Source organism: Pelobates fuscus, chromosome 5 (genome assembly GCF_036172605.1).
Source record: "Pelobates fuscus isolate aPelFus1 chromosome 5, aPelFus1.pri, whole genome shotgun sequence".
NCBI classification, from domain to species: Eukaryota; Metazoa; Chordata; class Amphibia; order Anura; family Pelobatidae; genus Pelobates; species Pelobates fuscus.
This window is the reverse complement of record NC_086321.1, coordinates 175,053,034-175,068,120: the sequence shown is the minus strand read 5'-3', so window position 1 is coordinate 175,068,120 and position 15,087 is coordinate 175,053,034. Positions and strand designations below refer to the sequence as shown.

Below are 15,087 nucleotides of genomic sequence, written 5' to 3'. Positions count from 1 at the left end.
AAGGCAATGTATCAGCCAAGATAAGTTGCATTTTTAAAAATAGCTATGAATTATGATAAAATAAGACTGGCACACATAGCAGAAAGTCATATATGTTATTTATTTACTGGTGGCCTACTACTTTTTAATTTTGTTGATAAATTAGGCAGTTTTTAGAGCAAATAAAAGTCTGGGTATTTTCGTTTCACAATGATTTGCGGGTCATCACCCTACAATACCCCATAAAGAACAGCATGCAGCCACCATATAAATGGCAAAGTGCTTAAATACATCACATTGGCAATGAATCATTAAACTATAATGGGTCACAGGTGATACTGTACTCACTAGCTGTAGTCTGTACAATAGTTTTAAAGGGTCTCTTAACTGACCAAATACAAAATAAATAGAAATCACTGTTTAATAGATATTCCCCAAATGAAAATTTGCACACATTTAACAATGCACTTTTTAATTGGGGTATATCTAAAAATAGTTCTGTCTGCAGCCTTTACAATACCTTCCCTTTTAACACCGCCCAGACTTTGTGTGGCTGTCCAATCACAGACTTCCCAATGCAGCTCAATGAGAAGCCTTTGCAAGACAGGTGATTTGGGCAGTTACTGCCTCTTGAGTTTAGCTCCACTGAGCAAAACAACCAGGAAGTAAGAGACCAGTTGTCTGATTTACTGCCTGGGGGGGGGGGGGGGGGTGTAACCAAGTTAATTTATAAAAGTTTCAATTTCTATTAAAATCTGCACTTTAAAAAAAATGAAAATAATAAGCAAGCTAATAATAATAATATCAAGCTAAAGTACGTTAGGGATCTAAAGTGGCCCTTTAATCTCATCTCCTCCCTTGTCTTTTACTTACATCTCAAATAATTGCAGAGTCTGTTCTGTTTAACCCCTTAAGGACCAAACTTCTGGAATAAAAGGGAATCATGACATGTCACACATGTCATGTGTCCTTAAGGGGTTAAATTGGTTAGAAACCTCACTTCATAAAGACAAATGTAAAAAAGTTTTTTTTAATTTGTTTTTGCTAAATGGTATAATTGTCTCACTTTAATGCGTACTTACCTCATGGGATCCAAAACAGACAATGGGCCTCATTTTAACGTACTGAATGATTCCCATTGAAACATCTTCTACCACATACAGGAATCAAGGAAGAAAACATGCCTCTCTCTATTAACACATTTGGATATTATGGCTCTAACACAAGAGGATAGATAACAACCCCCTATGGTGAGTATATATTCTAAGGGTGACCTTCCATAATTGCATTATTCTTTTCTGGTAGACTGATATATAATGTACAATACCATACTGTCTTATTGTTGTAAGAAGTGGGATTTTAAAGTGAATTCAAAATGAATAGCAAATTTAGGTCCAAAGTAGAAAAACTGGAAGCATAGTTGACTTAGAGAATTTTTCTATTTGCTACTTTGACCTTAAATTTGAAATTCCCTTTGAATTTTCACTTTAGTAAATAAACCTATTAATGTTCTTTTTTCCCCCAAATGTGTGTAAGCTACCATATGAAATATACATTTTATGTACGCCTTGATTTTATTGAACCTTCTCTAATTGTATTTTGTATTTATTGGTCTATTTATGTCTTTACCCTGTATTGTAAAAAAAATAAAAAGTACAAGAAACCCAAAGTATAGTAAAAGAAACCCACAAGAAGTCCTTACTTCATCCAACAGGAAAAGCTCCACAAATGACACATCATTTAGCTTGTTTTTATAACTAGTGACACTTCCCCTTTAAATCAACCCAATGAAAGAAAAAAGAAAAAACTATTCATGGTCAAGACTCAAGTGATTTTACTTCCTATTCATTTCAATTGTTTGACCTAATAGTTCTTTTAATCATTGGCTTCCAGTTAATAATTGTTTTGAAATGAAACAATTGCATAGCTTTACAAAACTGTCTTAATGCAAACACTTTGACAATAATGTCGTGACCGAAAATGAAAAGGTTATCAAAAGGACACTCCAAGCACCATGAAGAACTTACGTCCCTTACTGTGGTTATGGTACAAGGAGCTCCCGTGTACCTGTCTGTGCTTTCTGTTCTTACAGCTGCGTTTGATACATTTTAAGAATTGCAAAATACAATTTCAGACCTTGGCACAATACAAGATAACAAAAATTGTATGTTTTTCGGTAAACTTGGTTGAAGCATTCCTACATTACACTTCTATTTTATGTTCTTCCTCTGCATTTACAAGCCGGAGGATGCTGTGACATGACAGGAAATGAAGTGTGCAGAGGAAATTGCTTTCCCTGGCCCTACAAAAAAAAATGAATCACATGCAATTTGAAATATGTGCCAGTATTGGAGTTTCCATGTAAAAATAAATAAATAACCAAACTGGTTTAAATTATAAGAGCAAACTGTGTCACTATAGTTTCCTTAGAAGACGTACAATTTCCCATCCTCATTTATAACAAAAGTAGGAAATGGCATAAAGGAAGCAGAAAGAACTGGATTACATTGCCTACGGGAATATTCTCTGTATATTACCACAATGATTTACAGCCTTTGCAGAATACATAGAAAACAAACAGTGGTACCATTTATCCCAAGTAATCGAGTCCAGCTTGAAATGGCCAAATTAAAAAAAAGGGCTGCATTTATTACCTGAGATAGGTTTACACATAATTACACAGTTAAACCACAAACGTACACCATGTTCACCATTTACACAAGTGTCTTTATTCTTGAACTATAAAAAGGAATAAATATATATTCTCTATATATTCATTTTCATATGCATATATACAATATTATATCCAGAAGCAAAGATTTTTGTTTTCTTTGCAACAACTGTATTTGATCATTATTTTACTGTATATACCCTTTTCTATAAACATATACAATCCTTTATATAGGGTATTGTGGAATCTGCCAGAACAATTGCTTTTACATTATAATATTTATCTGTCTGTCTATTGATCTATTTGTCTAATTCTATTCTGGTTTAATATACAGTTGCAAGAAAAAGTATGTGAACCCTTTGGAATGATATGGATTTCTGCACAAATTGGTCATAAAATGTGATCTGATCATCATCTAAGTCACAACAATAGACAATCACAGTCTGCTTAAACTAATAACACACAAGGAATGAAATGTTGCCATGTTTTTATTGAACACACCATGTCAACATTCACAGTGCAGGTGGAAAAAGTATGTGAACCCTTGGATTTAATAACTGGTTGAACCTCCTTTGGCAGCAATAACTTCAACCAAACGTTTCCTGTAGTTGCAGATCAGACGTGCACAATGGTCAGGAGTAATTCTTGACCATTCCTCTTTACAGAACTGTTTCAGTTCAGCAATATTCTTGGGATGTCTGGTGTGAATCGCTTTCTTGAGGTCATGCCACAGCATCTCAATCGGGTTGAGGTCAGGACTCTGACTGGGCCACTTCAGAAGGCGTATTTTCTTCTGTTTAAGCCATTCTGTTGTTGATTTACTTCTATGCTTTGGGTCATTGTCCTGTTGCAACACCCATCTTCTGTTGAGCTTCAGCTGGTAGACAGAGGGCCTTAAGTTATCCTGCAAAATGTCTTGCTAAACTTGGGAATTCATTTTTCCTTCGATGATAGCAATCCATCCAGGCCCTGACGCAGCAAAGCAGCCCCAAACCATGATGCCCCCACCACCATACTTCACAGTTGGGATGAGGTTTTGATGTTGGTGTGCTGTGCCTCTTTTTCGCCACACATAGTGTTGTGTGTTTCTTCCAAACAACTCAACTTTGGTTTCATCTGTCCACAGAATATTTTGCCAGTACTGATGTGGAACATCCAGGTGCTCTTGTGCAAACTGTAAACGTGCAGCAATGTTTTGTTTGGACAGCAGTCGTTTCCTCTGTGGTATCCTCCCATGAAATCCATTCTTGTTTAGTGTTTTACGTATTGTAGATTCGCTAACAGGGATGTTAGCATTTGCCAGTGACTTTTGTAAGTCTTTAGCTGACACTCTAGGATTCTTCTTCACCTCATTGAGCAGTCTGCGCTGTGCTCTTGCAGTCATCTTTACATGATGGCCACTCCTAGGGAGAGTAGCAGCAGTGCTGAACTTTCTCCATTTATAGACAATTTGTCTTACCGTGGACTGATGAAATGCAAGGCTTTTGGAGATACTTTTATAACCCTTTCCAGCTTTATGCAAGTAAACAATTCTTAATCGTAGGTCTCGTTTGTGCGCGGCATCATTCACATCAGGCAATGCTTCTTGTGAAAAGCAGGGCAGCTGTAAACAACACCTCCAATCTCATCTCATTAATTGGACTCCAGTTGGCTCTCACTCCAATTAGCTCTTGGAGATGTCATTAGTCTAGGGATTCACATACTTTTTCCACCAGCACTGTGAATGTTTACATGGTGTGTTCAATAAAAACATGGGAACATTTAATTCTTTGTGTGTTATTAGTTTAAGCAGACTGTGATTGTCTATTGTTGTGACTTAGATGTTGATCAGATCACATTTTATGACCAATTTGTGCAGAAATCCATATCATTGCAAAGGGTTCACATATTTTTTCTTGCAACTGTATGTCTCATAAACATGACCTGTCCCTTTAGCCCTGTTGTAGTTTTACAGAAAATGCAATGTCTCCTGACAGCCACTAGAGGTGCTTCCTGCAGTCGTCTTCTTCTTATTATTGGTATTTATATAGCGCCAAATTATTCTGCAGCGCTATATTAATAATAAATGAGACGTTCACGAAATGATACAGAAACAATAGGTAGATGAGGACCCTGCCAAAACGAGCTTACAGTCTACAGTTTGACTCTGTACATCCTCAAGCTTTGCATGAAGATGTCCAGTGTGTAACCCCAGTGGAAAGCAACAAGTCAATGCTTTGCTATAGGCAAGGCCTAATGCGTGTGCGACACTTGCTGCATGTGCATTAGTCTCCCCCATTGGCTGATGCCAAAGGAGGAGGAGCCTAACTCAGCATAAAGCGACTTTGGTTTATTAGTGTTTAAAGGGTTATTAACTCTTTATCTTCCAACGGGGGTAGGAGAGTGCGAGGGAGGGAGAGAAGAGGGACACTACAGTGTATACAGCTTTGTATTCCTAACACTACAGTGTTCCTTTAAATTGTTTTGTCAGACACATGTAAGAGTTATGGGGGAAAAAAACATATAGGTAAGCCGTACATACTTGGTAAACCCTTTATGTGGTTAAATGTGCAAAAAATACATACGTATATATAATCTTGAAATTCTTCAGCTATGATTGTTATGCATAGACTGAGTTTCAAAATGAGAAGGTACAACGTAATGTTATCATACCAAAACACTTTGAACCAAGATGGATTTTTTTCCGGCAAATTGCAGCTGCTGACCAAGAGTGTAACTACCAACATTTTAATACTTGCAGGCATGTATGCGCCAGTGCTGCCACTAGATAAAAGGAACTAAAAAAAAAAAATCACAGCATGTGAATAATACATAGAACTTAAGGAGCTAAAAACATAAGATCTTTGGGGATCAAAATCATAGTTTGCTTCACCTATCCTTGAGTTAAAAATTGGCTACCATGCCACTTTAAAGGGACACTATAGGCACTCAGACCACATTATCTCAATAATGTGGTCTGTGTGCAGTGTCCCTGTCTGTTTAACCCTGCAATGTAAAACACTGCCATTCTGCAGGAACACCAATGTTTAAATGCCTCTAGCTTCATCTGAAAAAGTAAAACTCGATTATTTCTATCAGATGGTCTCTTTCCTATTGGAGGCGGGACGGCAGCACAGAGACCTGTGCTGCGAGGGAGAAAAGGTCAGTCAAAGTCCTTAATTTCCTTCAGACAGAGGAAGGGACCAGGCACCTATACTGCTAACATGGCACTCTAGCATTAGGAATGTACATTTGAGCTCCTAATGCTATAGTGTTCCTTTAAGTAAACGCAAAATATTATTTTTCATCATATACAAATAATCATAATACAGCAGTAATTGATAATTATAATACTACAAGCTCACACTGCGATTCTACATCTGCCACTGTGGAAATGATCATGTCATGTAAACAAGTCTAATGTTAAAAATTGAAATAAGCAGACTGTAATGATTTTAACTGCTTTGGCAAAGGGTAACCAGTTACTGAACTCAGCTTTGACATTTACATAAGCAATACTAATAATGATATCTGTAATTACTTCGTGCATCAGCTGCGCTCACCTTGATCTAACAGTCTTTGCATCACGGGTGCGGGCAGACTTGAGGGACCAGGAGGACCTCTTTCACCAGGTGGTCCCACAGTTCCATCTTTGCCAGGGGGGCCTGGAGACCCAGGAGGACCTATAGGAAGAGGCAAAAACAGTGAGAAGGCATCACAAAGAATGAAAGGGAACATACCTGACGTAAAATAGGAAACTTAAGATAATCCAGATACCCATGGAGGAAAATGGCAATAAGGAATGTGAGAGAGATACTGGTGAAGGAAACAAAATAAATGGTGTTAAAAAAACAACACTTTTTCAGAAACCTGCAATGCTTGTATCAACTCATAGTAGAAAGGAAAAGCCACACCCACATTTCTTATACTCTGTAAATTGGTTCATTTTAATAGAATAAGCCAAACAAAAAATAAATAAAAATCTGACATGATCAACAAACATAATCAAGTTTAAATAGCAAGGCACAGTATAGCGCTAGTAATTGTGCACTTTTCTTTGTTAAAGAATACACGCATGAGCCATCCTGTAGCTTACTATGACAAATTTGGAGGAGAAGAGGAGACGTACTATATGGCATGGTGTTGAAAATACATATGAAGTCTATTGTAACGGTGACAAATGATATGTGGAATGGTATGTCAGATTGCCATATATCGTAATGTATTGGAAATATCATTAATGCAATGATTAAGACGAGTAACTCTTATTGATCACTGTGAAACCTAAAATAAAAGAATGGGCCAACCAGTGGTTTATTCAGGGGAATAAAGGCCCCAGTGCTCTTTTAAAGAAAAGTTAATGAGGTATTTTTCTTATTAGGATGTTTACACAAACTCTGTTTAATAAAAAGAATATACTTATTTAGAATCACTTTACTCTATGCGGATACTGAACATCAATTCATGGCATTAAATAGGATTTTGTCACCAGAAGAAGGCATTAAATTCCCCAGCTGATATACGTATCTAGAGAACCGCTCCACATCCTAAAATCAGATACTTGTTGGAAGAAACATTTTATTGCAGTGACGCATACAGCAACACCTGAGATTTACACTCTATGGTACAGCAGCCTATCCTGGGTGGACAGATAGATTGTGTTGTAACATCTACATAAAAGACAATTTGAAAAAAGTGTGAAGTAGCTCTGAAAGACCGCGTTGCCAGACTTCCATTTACAGTGAGCTGCTTTATAACACACATCTGATTATTGCAGGGCATAGTTTAGGATTTCATGGAAGCAATGCCAGCTGTGGACAGCTGTTCCACTCTTTTGGACTCTTTTTCATTGTACTGGCCTAGGCTCAGTGTTGGAATTCTGTCTGAAAGCATCAAGCTAAGTGTTAATGGTCTTCTTGGTAGATCAAAAGGTGACAACAACTCCCTACTGAAACATCTACATATAACATGACACATTTAAAGAAACAGCCCCTAGGTGTAGCTAATATAGAAAATAGAAAACAAAGACAAAAAAACAAACGCTGTTTAAACAGTATATCTATAATGGTGCCCTATTAAACAATTGGATTTTATAAAAGAAAATAAAAAATCAGAACAATGACTTCCCATTAGCAAGAAGACAGAAATCTTCCCATGGCAAGTTTAAAGAAACGCTGGGAATAGCAGATAATTGACAAGGAAATTACATATTTTAGGCCAAAATAACCAAACCAGAAAAGAGCTGAGTTGGATATATTTTACTATTAGGCTATTTTAGACTAAAATTTGCAGCCCTACTTGTAAATTATCTACAATTAATTCCCCAATCTGTCTGCCATTAGCCATGCAGTGGGAAAGGCAACTCTGTCTGCCATTAGCCATGCAGTGGGAAAGGCAATTATGCCTGCCATTAGCCATGCAGTGGGAAAGGCAATTCTGTCTGCCATTAGCCATGCAGTGGGAAAGGCAATTCTGTCTGCCATTAGCCATGCAGTGGGAAAGGCAATTCTGTCTGCCATTAGCCATGCAGTGGGAAAGGCAATTCTGTCTGCCATTAGCCATGCAGTGGGAAAGGCAATTCTGTCTGCCATTAGCCATGCAGTGGGAAAGGCAATTCTGTCTGCCATTAGCCATGCAGTGGGAAAGGCAATTATGCCTGCCATTAGCCATGCAGTGGGAAAGGCAATTCTGTCTGCCATTAGCCATGCAGTGGGAAAGGCAATTCTGTCTGCCATTAGCCATGCAGTGGGAAAGGCAACTCTGTCTGCCATTAGCCATGCAGTGGGAAAGGCAATTCTGTCTGCCATTAGCCATGCAGTGGGAAAGGCAATTCTGTCTGCCATTAGCCATGCAGTGGGAAAGGCAATTCTGTCTGCCATTAGCCATGCAGTGGGAAAGGCAATTCTGTCTGCCATTAGCCATGCAGTGGGAAAGGCAATTATGCCTGCCATTAGCCATGCAGTGGGAAAGGCAATTCTGTCTGCCATTAGCCATGCAGTGGGAAAGGCAATTATGCCTGCCATTAGCCATGCAGTGGGAAAGGCAATTCTGTCTGCCATTAGCCATGCAGTGGGAAAGGCAATTCTGTCTGCCATTAGCCATGCAGTGGGAAAGGCAATTATGCCTGCCATTAGCCATGCAGTGGGAAAGGCAATTCTGTCTGCCATTAGCCATGCAGTGGGAAAGGCAATTCTGTCTGCCATTAGCCATGCAGTGGGAAAGGCAACTCTGTCTGCCATTAGCCATGCAGTGGGAAAGGCAATTATGCCTGCCATTAGCCATGCAGTGGGAAAGGCAATTCTGTCTGCCATTAGCCATGCAGTGGGAAAGGCAATTATGCCTGCCATTAGCCATGCAGTGGGAAAGGCAATTCTGTCTGCCATTAGCCATGCAGTGGGAAAGGCAATTCTGTCTGCCATTAGCCATGCAGTGGGAAAGGCAATTCTGTCTGCCATTAGCCATGCAGTGGGAAAGGCAATTATGCCTGCCATTAGCCATGCAGTGGGAAAGGCAACTCTGTCTGCCATTAGCCATGCAGTGGGAAAGGCAATTCTGTCTGCCATTAGCCATGCAGTGGGAAAGGCAATTCTGTCTGCCATTAGCCATGCAGTGGGAAAGGCAATTCTGTCTGCCATTAGCCATGCAGTGGGAAAGGCAATTCTGTCTGCCATTAGCCATGCAGTGGGAAAGGCAATTCTGTCTGCCATTAGCCATGCAGTGGGAAAGGCAATTCTGTCTGCCATTAGCCATGCAGTGGGAAAGGCAATTCTGTCTGCCATTAGCCATGCAGTGGGAAAGGCAACTCTGTCTGCCATTAGCCATGCAGTGGGAAAGGCAATTCTGTCTGCCATTAGCCATGCAGTGGGAAAGGCAATTCTGTCTGCCATTAGCCATGCAGTGGGAAAGGCAACTCTGTCTGCCATTAGCCATGCAGTGGGAAAGGCAATTCTGTCTGCCATTAGCCATGCAGTGGGAAAGGCAATTCTGTCTGCCATTAGCCATGCAGTGGGAAAGGCAACTCTGTCTGCCATTAGCCATGCAGTGGGAAAGGCAATTCTGTCTGCCATTAGCCATGCAGTGGGAAAGGCAATTATGCCTGCCATTAGCCATGCAGTGGGAAAGGCAACTCTGTCTGCCATTAGCCATGCAGTGGGAAAGGCAATTCTGTCTGCCATTAGCCATGCAGTGGGAAAGGCAATTCTGTCTGCCATTAGCCATGCAGTGGGAAAGGCAATTCTGTCTGCCATTAGCCATGCAGTGGGAAAGGCAACTCTGTCTGCCATTAGCCATGCAGTGGGAAAGGCAATTATGCCTGCCATTAGCCATGCAGTGGGAAAGGCAACTCTGTCTGCCATTAGCCATGCAGTGGGAAAGGCAATTCTGTCTGCCATTAGCCATGCAGTGGGAAAGGCAATTCTGTCTGCCATTAGCCATGCAGTGGGAAAGGCAACTCTGTCTGCCATTAGCCATGCAGTGGGAAAGGCAATTATGCCTGCCATTAGCCATGCAGTGGGAAAGGCAATTATGCCTGCCATTAGCCATGCAGTGGGAAAGGCAATTGATGTTACTTTACACAAGAGAAAGCCTGGTAACCTGGAAACTTGAGATGGCAAGAGAGGCGATAAAAGACATACTGTTTGAGACTAGGAACAAGATTTATAGGAAAAAAGACAAGCACTTAGAAGAAATCGTATCCATAGTACATCTAAATAAACAGATCAAAGAGAGATCTGATACTCCTGTATCTGATTGACCACTACTGGAAAACTAAACTGTTCTCACAAATGACTACATTAGCCTTTTTTACAGCCTGGTGTGTGGAATTAATATCACCTGATGCCCAGGGACGTTTTAGCCGTGAGGCAAACAAGGTATTTGCCTTGAGCGGCATTTTCCAGGGGGCGGCAAAAACCGCCGCCCCCAAATGCCCAGGGCAAATGTCTTGTTAGCCTTGCGGCTAACAGACATGCTGGGCGGGCTGGTTGCAGGGCGGGCTGCTGGGCTGGCGGGCGGCACTGGCGAGGGAGCTCTTCCTCTGAGCTCTCTGCTCAGCTCCCTCGCGCGCCGCCCGCAGAGTGAGGCTGGGAGCCGGAATATGACGTCATATTCCGGCTCCCAGCCTCACTCTGCGGGCGGCGCGCAAGGGAGCTGAGCAGAGTGCTCAGAGGAAGAGCTCCCTTTGCCAGCGCCGCCCGCCAGCCCAGCAGCCCGCCCTGCAACAAGACCACTGGACCACCAGGCAGCCACTGGACCACCAGGGAGAAAGAGACCCCCCCCCCCCCCCAGCATTCCCAAAGGTAAGGAGGCTGGGGGGTAGGTTAAATAAAAAAATATATATATGTTAATGTTAGTGTGTGTGTGTGTGTGTGTGTGTGTCTGACTGTGTGTGTGTGTGACTGTATGTGTCTGTTAATGTGTGTCTGTTAGTGTGTGTGTGTGTCTGACTGTGTGTGTGTCTGTGAGTGTGATGCCTGTTAGTGAGTGTGTGTTTCTGTTAGCTAGTGTATGCGTATCTGTCAGTGAATGTGTGTGTATTTAGAAGGCGGGGCGGGGGGAAGGGTTGGGTGGGGGGAGGGGGCGCCTGAGTTTTGTCCTGCCTAGGCAGCACAAAACCAGGATACACCACTGCTGATGCCCAGTACATGCAGTTCCGGGCACTTGGCAAGAAGTTTTTTAGTTATTATTTAGCCATGATATTGGGGTATCAGTGCATGGGAGGTAGCATAAGGTGTGTACCTCCAGTAGGTGTAGGGCCAGATTGGCTCTCTGGGGGAGTTGAGCGTAGTATATAAACCTTTAAGCCAGTAAGTGCTATCCTTGCTGCATCATATGTCTGTGGAAGTATGGAAAGCATACCATTCAGAAGCTTAAAGGAACACTCCGGTCAGCATAAGAATTTAATTGAAATGAAATTGTTATGGTGCCAGGAGACTTCATGTGTTTTGTTTTACCTGAAGGGGATAAACCATTCAAGGACGGATTAACCACAAAGGTTGCCTCTAGCATACCCTTTCTTATGAATGGGGAGCTTCTGATTGGCTTAAAGCATAAGCTGACTGCTCTAGTCAATAAGTGGCACCCCTGCTTGGCAGCACTGCACACTTACTGATACTCAGTTTTAGAAGCTGGATGCCACTGGGGAAACTGAAGATCTGTCTCTCAAGGCAACTTTGGGAAACGGATTAACCCCTTCAGGTAAGAAAGTGTCTCCTGGCACGATAACAACATAATTTATCTGCAGTTGTTATGGTGACTGGAGTGTTCCTTTAAAAAGGACAGAAAAAAAGGGCATGGAACAGGCTGCACACCCACTGCTGAACAATAAAAAGACACCAAAGCAGCTGCTGATACTTAATGGGACTGTGCTGTTTGTGAGTGTCAGAGAATGTGTGCTTTTTGTGTGTATAGATCAGTGAATGAGTGTGTGTTAGCGTGCAGTATGTCTGTGTATAGGTCGGTGTATGTGTGTTTGTATCATAAATTCTATCATAACCTAATCACAATCACATACAGCCAACACACACCACACACATATGACATACAGCCAGGACAGATGACATACAGACAGCACACACACATTACATATAATTAGCACACACCACACACATACATTCATACAGCCAGCATTCACGACACAAGCACATTCACTTTACACAGCGAGCACACACCTCCTGCACTTTATCCACAGCCCCCACACACCAAGCACAGCCAGCATGCACTACACAAAGAGTGAGCACACACCGCACACATTACACACAGCCAGGACACACCGAACACACACATGATACACAGCCAGCACAAACTGCACACAGGTTGCACACACCAAACACACACTAGGACAAAGGGAGAAACTATGGGAGGGCAGAGGCTAATTCATAAAACTAATTTTGCAAAATGAATCCAAATGGCAAAACTAAGGCCGACATTGACATGTTGTGATTATAGCAGAGTTAGGTAATTTTTACAGATCAGCTATTTTTGCCTCCATTTTGCCATTCAGGTTTAATTTATAAAATTACTAGTTTAGCAAATAGCTCTGTCATTGTCCAGGACTCTTGGCATTTAAATCTTTGTAACTGAAATTATTTTGTGTCAAGACAATTAGATTGTCATGAAAAAATCACTCCTGATATTGAAGCCTGACAGCTGTTTTTACACAAAGCCTCTACATACTAAAAGCCTCTAGATATTAAAAATGTAGGGAAGGAGTCAGTTTTTACAAATTAAAACAGAAAGTCATACAGCACAGGGAAAATACACAATTTCAATAAATAAGAGGCATGCGTTTGCCATATAAAGCTTGTGATAGCATATGGTCCCTGTCAAACAAGCCGCAATGAGATGAATGGCTTCTTCAAATTATTGGTGATGCTCCCACCAACCTGGAACAATGCTCTGTACGTGGTGGCAGGGGAGAACTGACAAAGGGGGCAATTACCCTCCATGCTACTTGTATACAGTGCTTTTGGGCTACAGTTTCACCCCATACTTATATGTATTAAAATAGTAGGAAATGTTTTGGGATGTCTGTTGACAGTGGCAAGAACTGTATGAGTTTGTGCATGGGCTGGTGGCCCTCAGTCTCAATGTTTTCTTGGCCCACTGTGATAATTCAGGGCACACCACATTACAGCACACCGGTTGGTGCCAGTCAGTCATGAAAAACAGTTTGTATCTGGACATGCACAGATTTTGAATGCTCTGTCATGCTGTGCAGCTCATAGTAATGGAGGTTGCAGAGATCTCTGAAGGCACAACATGCAACTCCAGAAGTCTCGATCTGCGAAAACCATATATTGCATGTTCGATGTGGACATCTACTACGTAGCTTTTGGCATACCTACCATCATTTCATATGAGCAAATAGGGGCACTTTAATTTTAGGGATCTTGGGGGTGGGGGGGATGTGGCCAGCGGTGTGACTGTTCTGACAAATTTTAGGTGACTTAGTAATAACCATTTAAGTAGCTAAAATTTAAAATGGTGCAAGAACAATTATCTAAATTACACAGATTTATTGTAATTTAAGGACATATAACTGTTAGTATTATTGCTGTAGAGCTCTTTTTTTAATTGTTTTCAGTAAGTTGGTACAATAACATGCATAACTATGACAAGAAGTGTTCAGTAAGTTGGTACAGTAACACAGATTACAGTAATAGGATTCTCAGGCGTGGTTACAGAAATTCCCAGTACATTGCAGAGTAGGACCATGGATGCGTCAGTACCTTAGTTCTCAGGTGTTTTGACGATATCTACTTGTCTAATATATAGGAGTAACAGTTGCCGGTACTGGCTAGTATATAAAGTTGAACACTTTTTTGATTTTGTTTTTTATTGTAAATAACAAATCTGTGACATTTGGGTGCAATAATAGTGTCCCGATTGTGAAGGACTGAACGTGGTTGCATCCATCATAGAAGCGAGTGATCGGTGGTTATGAACAAATCATATATGTTGGACAAAACGGGTCCAGGAGAGTGCAAGAGGGGTCGGTTGCTGCTTTCGCTCTGGGGCTCACAGGAGGGGAGAATCATCATAATGTGTGTTGATGTAGTAATTGTAAATTGTCAGTGTGCGTCCTGTTGTCTGTCAAGAAAGTGTAGCCAGGGTTCCTAAATTGCCCTATAGAGGGGGTATTTGTTAGATAGTGATGCTCGTATTTCTTCCATCGTTCTGATCGAGTTTACCGTTGTTATCCATTCCCAGATAGAGGGTGCTTTTGGGGTTTGGTGAGTGGATGAGGATGTAGTAGGAATAACAACGTCTCTGGAATATGGGATATGTGGAGGCCCATAATTGCAGTGAGAAGTGTTACTTTTTTCTTTCCAATTCTTTTGGATGGTCGGGTAGGTCCACCACATTGGTCTGAGGTGCCTCCCGTCTCAGTGCATCTCCAGCATTTGTCGGAAGAGGAAGGGAATAGGTTTTAAAGTTTGGCCGGGGAATACTGCCACCTAGAAATTATCTTATAGTTACTTTCTTGTATGTTGTTGCTGATAGACGAATTTTATGTGTATGCGAAGATCCTCTGCCAGTCTCTAGATGTAAGTGTAATGTGTAGCTCTTGAGCCCAAGAGGATGTAAAGGTAGGTACGTTATCTTTGGGGTCGAGTTGTAGTAGTCTTTAAAAGGTAAATAGGTGTTTGGTCAAGAGTTTGTGTGTGTCACAGTGTGTTTCAAATATTGTGAGTGGGCAAGGTCCTTGTAATAGGTGCGGTTCGGCATTCAGAAAGTGCAATAACTGAGCGTATCTGAAGTGCTGTAGGGCAGTGGGTCATTCTGCTTGTGTTAGCTTGGCAAGTGGGACCAGGGCATTAGTGTCTACGACCGAGCCAAGCTTGAAGTATCTTGTGTCTTTGATGGAATGGAAAGAGCAGAAGGAGTCATTGTGTAGCCCCAGAGGGAATAAGGGCTTGTATTATAGGAGGTATAAGGGTGATGGGTGTGGGGAGTGT

General features: G+C 41.3%; 1 protein-coding gene across 5 annotated transcripts in view; it reads right to left on the bottom strand.

Annotated features, from left to right (window-relative positions):
• The window catches only part of EMID1 (EMI domain containing 1), a 55,598-nt gene that overhangs the window by 14,285 nt on the left and 26,226 nt on the right, over window positions 1–15,087 (bottom strand). For all 5 annotated transcript variants that reach the window (XM_063454725.1, XM_063454727.1, XM_063454726.1 and 2 more), the window contains exon 9: window positions 6,193–6,312. In XM_063454725.1, coding sequence (XP_063310795.1) covers window positions 6,193–6,312 — 120 coding nt within the window. The remainder of the gene's footprint in view (window positions 1–6,192; window positions 6,313–15,087) is intronic.